The sequence below is a fragment of the Pogona vitticeps genome, chromosome 10 (assembly GCF_051106095.1).
Source record: "Pogona vitticeps strain Pit_001003342236 chromosome 10, PviZW2.1, whole genome shotgun sequence".
NCBI classification, from domain to species: Eukaryota; Metazoa; Chordata; class Lepidosauria; order Squamata; family Agamidae; genus Pogona; species Pogona vitticeps.
In genome coordinates, this window is record NC_135792.1 from 10,344,403 (window position 1) to 10,352,500 (window position 8,098).

General features: G+C 44.3%; 1 protein-coding gene across 1 annotated transcript; it reads right to left on the bottom strand.

Moving 5' to 3' along the window:
* Window positions 1-919: 919 nt before the first annotated feature.
* Window positions 920-6,938, bottom strand: UQCRFS1 (ubiquinol-cytochrome c reductase, Rieske iron-sulfur polypeptide 1). The gene is made up of 2 exons (XM_020811568.3): window positions 6,662-6,938; window positions 920-1,703 (listed from the first exon to the last, which is right to left on the bottom strand). Exons 1-2 carry the CDS (start codon window positions 6,849-6,851, stop codon window positions 1,093-1,095), a joined length of 801 nt encoding a protein of 266 aa, XP_020667227.2. The 5' UTR covers window positions 6,852-6,938; the 3' UTR covers window positions 920-1,092.
* Window positions 6,939-8,098: the final 1,160 nt, after the last annotated feature.

Below are 8,098 nucleotides of genomic sequence, written 5' to 3' on the forward strand. Positions count from 1 at the left end.
CCCGGCTGGAAAGCCAGGAGCATGGAGAGACGGCTGAAGACAGAAGCCTGGGAAATTCAAATGGCCTCCCCACAGGGCTCTGTCTTCAGCTGCGGGGTCCCTCCGTGCTGCTGGCTTTCCAGCCTGGCTGGAAAGCCAGCAGCACAGAGAGACCCTGCGGCAGGAGGCAAGAGCCTGGTGGGGAGATCTTTTGAATTTCCTGGGCTCTGTTGGCCAGGAGAGCAGGGCGATGGGGCAAGGCGAGGAGGGCTCCACACAGCTCTGACAGCTCAACCCCTCTCCCTCGAGAACCTGCCTCCCCCCGGGGCTGTCTCCAGCCTCAGAGTCTCTTCATGCTGCTGGCTTTCCAGCCTGGCTGGAAAGCCAGCAACAAGGAGACCCCTCAGCAGGAGCCCGGTGGGGAGGTCTTTTGAATTTCCCGGGCTCTGTCAGTCGGAAGCGCAGGTCAATGGGGCAAGGCGAGAAGGGCTCCACACAGCTCTGACAGCCCGGCCGCTCTCTCTTGCGAGCCTGCCTCCCCCCTGGTTTCGCCCAAGAGTTGGGAGTGTTATGCACGAGCGTGAGGGGTGTGCCGCTCATGCGCACAAGCTCAACACGCCCACCTGGAGGGTGACACGCCCACTCATGAGCGCAGGGGGTGCCCTTGCCCCAAACAGGTCCGCGCATTCAAGTCCATACCCTTCAACTGGTCTGTGGTCCAAAAAAGGTTGGTGAACATTGGTCTACAGGATATCTTCTTGGGCTCACTACCATTCACACTTGTTGAAAAAAAAACCTAAGCTTCTGGGATTTTCCCTTGTATGGTATCACTTTGGGAATGCCAGTTTTTCAAGGAGTTTGGAAGAACTAAATTAAAAATAACTTAACTTGGGTTAGAAAACATTAAATTGTTTTTACAAATACACACAAGCTACATCACTAGGACATCAACTGAATCCTTTATTAAAACTGATGAAATATGCAAACAAATATTTCTGGCTGCAAAGTGGCTGTGGACAGCAAGCAGTATCTTAACAACTAGTTTAGATTAGGTTACACGACCCTATTTCCTCAAGGTGTGCAAATAAACTCTAGAGCCAATTGTCCAGCAGTTTAACCCAAAAGAATTACATCATCTGAAATAAACTGGTACTCTGGAATCTCAAGGTTTGACGGAGCTGGACCTTTACGGATTCTGCCAGATCCATCATAGTGTGATCCATGGCAAGGACAGAAATAGCCACCAAAATCTCCAGCATTTGGAATGGGTACACAACCAAGATGCGTGCATACGCCTATCATTACAAGCCATTCAGGTTTCTTTACTCTATCTAAGTCATGCTGTGGGTCTCTTAATTCAGACAAAGGTACATTAGCTTCTCTCTCAATTTCCTTTTGGGTTCTGTGACGCACAAAGACGGGCTTTCCTCTCCACTTGAAAGTTACATTCATGCCTTCTTCAATGCCAGACAGCTTGATCTCCATCTGCCCTACCACCAGCACATCAGCGGCAGCACCCACGGTGGAAAGGAACTGAACAATAACATTCTTAGCAACGTAAGCTGTGCCCACACAAGTTGCTGCTGTGATGAAGTAGGAGAATGCTCTTCTAGAATCGCTGCTCTCTTGGGACGATATATTAAAGTCTTTGGCACTTTCACGACGGTATGCAGAGAAGTCAGGAACAACGACATCATTGTGGACATAACGAACACTAGCAGGTGCTGCAGGGGAAAAGGAAAGTTGAATCACAGAAATATTATTTTTGCTAGGACACAAAAAAATGACAAAAGCATACCGTGTTTTTCCACTATAAAATGACTTTTTTTCCTTAAATAATTTGAGAGAAAAAAAATTGAGGGTTGTTTTATACACAGAAAGCAACTCTTTACTCCTACCTTTTGCGAAGGCACGGGGTTTAGCAAAAAGGAAAGGGACGTATTCCTCTTGTCATTTTGCTAAGCTCTGTGCTTTCTCAAAAGGCAAGGAAAAGTGGCATTCACTTTGACAGTCGTGTTCCTTGCCCTTGGCCAAGGCATGGGGCTTAACAAAAAGGGAGCCCTTTGATCCCTGCTTTGTCTAATTTGGGGTTAGAAATGGGGGGAGGTGTCGTCTTATACAGTGGTTCTTAACGTGGGTGATAATGCCCCTCCAGGGGGCAATTTCATTTTTCAGGGGGGCGGCAGAACGAAAAGGGGCGGCAGGGGGGCGCTGGAGCAGAAGGGGGCGGTAGGTGGGCACTGGAGCAAGCCAAACCTGTGAAAATGGCTGCAACCTTTTTACAATGTGCATGAATATATATTTTCCTCCAATCTTAATTTAGTTTCAGAGTTTTCGTCTTGAAATTTTTAGTTCCTGCATTGCGGTTTATTTTTATGCTTTTTAATATTTCTTTTCCTGTCTTAAAATTCGCTTGCAACTAAATCATTAAATGTTACTTTTGGGGGGCATTTCATTTTCTTGGAATTGAATTTTGTTTTTAGGTGTCATTGGATTTAAGTGTCTTTAAATAAATAAATAAATAAATAAATAAATAAATAAATAAATAAATAAATAAATAAATAAATAAATAAATAAATAAATAAATAAATAAATAAATAAATAAATAAATAAATAAATAAATAAATAAATAAAAGATATCATCACCGCGGGGAGGGGGGGCGATGATAAGTTCCTCAATGGCTCAAGGGGGCGTTTCTTTCAAAAAGGTTAAGAACCACTGGTCTTATACATTGGATTGTCTTATAAACAAAAAATATATATGGTATTTTCAAATTGACATAATTAACCATTGATTGAGCTGTTAAATGCATCTCTCCTTTCCTCCAGTGAAATTTAGGTAGCATACATGGCTTCTCAGATAGGTCACATCAAGAGTGAATGATTGGAGCCCCTCCGGACCATGAAACGTCAGCAGGGGCTCCAATCTGGATCTCCCAAGTCAAGTCCAACATCAAACCACACCACCACACTAGCTGTCTACAGACAAGCTTCTGATTTCTATAATTTCCATACAAGATTTAGATCCCATGGAACTGAGATGGCAGAGGCACTCCATTTTTAATCCTGTACTTATCTACAAATTATGACAGCTAGCTCAATGCATACTGCCATTTCCATAAAACTATTTATATTTGACGAAACATACCAATATCATGTTCATGAGCATATTCTTTTTAGCATAACAAAACTACTGTGTATTATGTATATGTGCCTGCTAGGAAAGACAAAAAAAATTGCAACTAAGAAAGTACAGTGGTGCCTCGCTTAGCGATGATTATATTCCAACTCCTGTCCCCCAATTCTTGAAAGACCCACACAGATTGTTAACTGCCAATTTGCACCAATTCAAGGTGTTTTTACTTTCAAAGACCTAAATGACTTGTGACATGGTTTTATATTAGACCGTCTATCTCGTTATGTACTTGGCCAAAGCTGAAGATCTTCATGAGACAGCATATGAATATCAATCGCTACAAAATCCTAGTTGGCAGGCATGTGGGAAAGAGCTCTCTTCTGCATCATCCTGAGATTGTGAAATGTAATCAGCTCAGAACTGCAATTAGTCCCACTGATTTCAAGAAGGATGCAAAGAGACACATCTTTCCGAATGGATTCATTTCTTGGTGGCACTGACTTTATCCCTCATTGGTTGCTAGAAAATGGACCAGGCTTTGCCAGAATTAAAAATCCTATGAGTCACACCCTCTTCTCACTGCCCCCCTTCTCTTTTCTTCCATTCTGGTATTCTTTTAACTTGCTTAAGGCATATAATTTCTAAAATCTGTCAACCCGTATGGCTGATTAATTAACATCTAGAAACCCCCATAAAAATTCCACAGAACTAACAACATTATCATCATGTTAGAACTGCAGAGCTGGAAGGGACTCTACAGATCACAGAGTTCAGCCCCTGTCAAGGTGCCACCATTGAAAATTGAACTCTCAACCTCTGGCTCTACAGCCAGATGCCTAAACCACTGAATTATCCAGCACTTCTGTAAACTCCTAAATTTACTGTATTTTTCTGTTTATAAGACAACCCCCCTTTCTAACCCACAAATTAGAAAATTTGAATGATCACACCCCTTTGGTCCTGAAGCCCTTTCATGGCTACTTCAGGATCAAAGGGGTGCGATCCTGCCACCCATTCACAGCTGCATTACCCATTTCCTAAGCCCCGCGGCATGCTCATTTCCTAAGCCCCGCAGCACATATGAAAAGGCGGCATGCTCATGGGTGCTTCAGGATCAAAGGTGTGCGATCATGTCACCCTTTCATGACTACTTCACCCTGTGGCTTCGCAAAAGGCAGGGAAAGCGGCTGCCTTCCGTGTATAAAACAACCCTCAATTTTTTGTCTAATTATTTAAGTTAAAAGTGTCATTTTATACACAGAAAAATATGGTAATTTGTAGGAATCTTTAAAATATGTCACACAACTCTGTAGGCAAGAGGGGAAAGCATCCTAAAAAAGCACTCCAATTTTGGAGAAAATTCATCCAACCATTTTTACATCCATCTATTTCTGCAGATACGAACTCAGATTTCATTTTTTGTTTCTATCTTGTTTTACTCAATTTTAATTATTTTAAGGTTTGGCCTGGATTTACCTGGGGTTTTTTGGTATGTGTGTTTAGTGTTTTCCACTGCCTTGAGTAAAAGCTGCCTTGAGTACTATCTAGCAGTCATGGCAGAGACGTAATATACCTTGTTTTCCCGAAAATAAGCCCTAACCTGAAAATAAGCCCTAGTATGATTTTTCAGGATACTCATAATATAAGCCCCACCCCAAAAATAAGCCCCAGTTGAGTGAAACTCCACCCTCCACCATTGTGCAGCAACCAGAAGATGACATGACTGTATTTGAATAAATGTAGATTGTTGTACATGAAAAAAATAAAACATCCCCTGAAAATAAGCCCTAATGCATTTTTGGAGCAAAAATTAATATAAGACCCTGTCTTATTTTCAGGGAAGTACAGTAGTAGTAATAATAACCTGGAAAAACAATGATTAGGAAAAAGAATACCACCTGCAACTTCTATGTTAATAAGCCATTCCTGGAATGCAATAAAACAGACAACAAAACAAATAGCAACAAGAGATTAACCACAGCAGTAAAATGAGACTTGAATATTCAAAGACAGGATAGGATAGACCAATCACCCAGCCACTGGAAGTTGTCTTCATGTTCTACATTTAGTTCAGCACCTTGTTTATAGAGAGTAATCACCCTGATGCTTTGCAAGGGTCTTCATGTTCTACATGAAGACCCTTGCAAAGCATAAGGATGATTACTCTCTATAAACAAGGTGCTGAACTAAATATAACTTTCTGATTTGTTTTGTGTAGCGAGTCCTCAGTACAACAAGACCCAACTCACAAAGGCCCTACAAAAATGCTACTCCATACAGGATGCATAGGGAACTCAATTTTATTAGGGAGAGGCCTAAAAGCTGGAGTCCCAAGGTTTAAAAGCTGGAATCTTCAAGGAAGCTAATCACTGTACCACAGACAATCCCAAACAAGATAAAACTAAAGCCTTAACTTTTTACAAGGCAATTTCTCATGTTTCCCTAGAAACTGGTCCAGAGAGATCCAGTGAATTGCACAGCAAGGGGGAATATGAATCATGACCTCCTATTCTCTCCCCAATCTGGAATTCGCCAGGTCTGCTGGTCTACAGCTAGGATGGTCATTTGTAACATTGAATATTTATTTGAATGTTGAAGCCATCAACGCTGGCTACACTGCCTGAAGATGCTACAAGTTTAAATAATAAATGAATAAGTTTTAGACCAGAAAATACTGGCAGGCCCCACTCTTCTCCTACAATTCAAAAAACCTCAAGAGCCTGAACAATTTAAGTTGGACTGCACCAAAATTTTGAAAGTTATTTTCAACACAAATGAATACAGTATAATGAAACCAGGCATAAACAAGCGGTCACAGGAGGACGGAGGTCCCAATGCGTGACAGACTAGGACTGAGGGGAGCAGGGTTTGAATTCCCGCTTGGCCATGGACGCTCAACTGGGGGAATGGGCTTGGTAAAACCACTCCTTAAATATCCCACTTACCTTGAAAGCCCTATTAAGGCTGCTGTAAGTCAGTTACAATTTGACAACAGAGAACCCACAGGCGCACACAAAATAGGATGATGGCCCAGGACGGGAGGATCATCTTACAACATGACCTTGAATTTGAGAGAGTGGAGCAAGGGATGCTATTGAGAGGACATTCTGGAGGATACGAATTCAAGGAGTCGTTGTGAAGCAGCAATGCATCGACGGCACCCAAGAAGACCCAATTAAGTCCAGAATCTCCTTGAAATCCCCCTTTCCTGGCGGCAGGGCTGATGGAGAGAAGGGGGTGCCAGGGAAGAGGGCTGAGCCGTGGCAGCTCCCGGTGCCGATCCATGCAACGCACTGGGCCCGTGGGCGGGGGGGACGGGGGGGGAGTCAGTCAGCTCGGCCTCCCTCGCCGGGTGACACGTAAGGAGGCTCGGCGGAATGAAGGAGAGAGCTTCGCAGGCCGCCTTGCCCCCGCCGGAAGAGAGGCGGGAGGTGAAAGGCGCTCATAAACGCAAGCCAGGCGGACAACGAGAAGGAGAGCAGCCCCGGCCCCCTTCCCTTCCCTTCTTCCCCTCCTCAGCCCAGCCCGGCCTTTCCCTTCCCTCACCTTTCATGCTGCAGGTGACGACGAGGCCTCCCCGCGCCGCCTGGCCGAACACCGGCCCTTTCCGGTCGAGGACGACAGGCTTGGTCAGCGCCAAGGGCTTCGTCAAGGGCTTCAGCGGGCTCGACACGGCGTGGCTCACCGCCGACAGGTAAGGGGCCAAAGGGCCCGAACGGGCAACCACGGACAACATGGCGGCGGGAATGAAATCCTGCTTCTCTTTGCCACCTTCCCCCCCTCCCTCAGCCGGGTCACCTTCCCGACGGACGTCAGCGCCGCGCCCCGCCGCGCTCTGATATGACGTCAGCCGCGGTCCGGCGAGAGGCGGGGGGAGGCGCGACGACGGCCCGGCGTCCGCCTACCCTTTCGGGAAGGCGTGGCTTGCGCTGTGACGTAGGACGATTCCCTCCCTTTTGTCCGGGCGAGACGCGGAGCAGTGGGTCTGCAATGCGCGTGCGCAGAGGATAACCTCGGGGAAACTCGGAGGGGTTTTAATGACCAGCGTTGGGACTTCATTTGGCTCCGGGTGCGAGCAGGGCTCGGGAAAAAAATCATCCTTTCGGTGCAAGCCACTCGGAAATGTGCTCCACTAGACTCAGCGCACCTTGCTTCTGTGCCGATGCACATATTTATTAAATTATTATAAATTATAAATTATAATAAATTATAAATTATTATAAATTATTTATAAATTTATAAATATTTATAAATATTTATTTATTTATATTATTTATACATACCTCGCCTATCTGGTCATTACGACCACTTTGAAGTTCCATGGGGCCGTTGTTGCAAGGAAATTTTTCACAAAAATAGTCTCTCTTTACTTGCATTCAAGTAATAGACAATTAGAACACAACACTACCCTTTGTGTGCACCCAAGCCCTCGGGGACAGCAGCAATGTAGAAATTTATTGGCAGAATTTGCAAAGGTTCGAGTATCCCTTTGATTTCAAAGATATCCGCTTCCTCAACTGGGTTCAGTAACCCTAACACAGGAGAATTTTCAACACCTTAAAGTAAAATATCAATACAATTGTATGCAATTCCTGAATTCACTGTGTGGATTCACGCCTCTTAACACAAACCTATAGGATTCCTATCCAGACCCTGCTGACAAGGCCCTTTGCAGTTTAAGCTGCAACAAAAGCTCTGCCCAATTCAGCTCTCTGGCTCTTTCTGATTCAAAACTCTCTTACAGCCCTGCTCTTTCTTAGTTCCACTCCTTCAGGCTGGACCAATCTTTTATAGGGGGTTACATAGGCCGTCACAGAAATGCACCATAAGGAAATAAAAACTTTTTTAAAAACTATGCAGTGCTATTTTTGTGCCCTGTACAGAGTGTTTTGTTTTTGTACCAGTGATTGACCGAAAAAAAAAAAAAGCTGAATTGCATTTGTTAGAGAGATAAAGCCTTCTCTGTAGTTCAAATGTTACAAT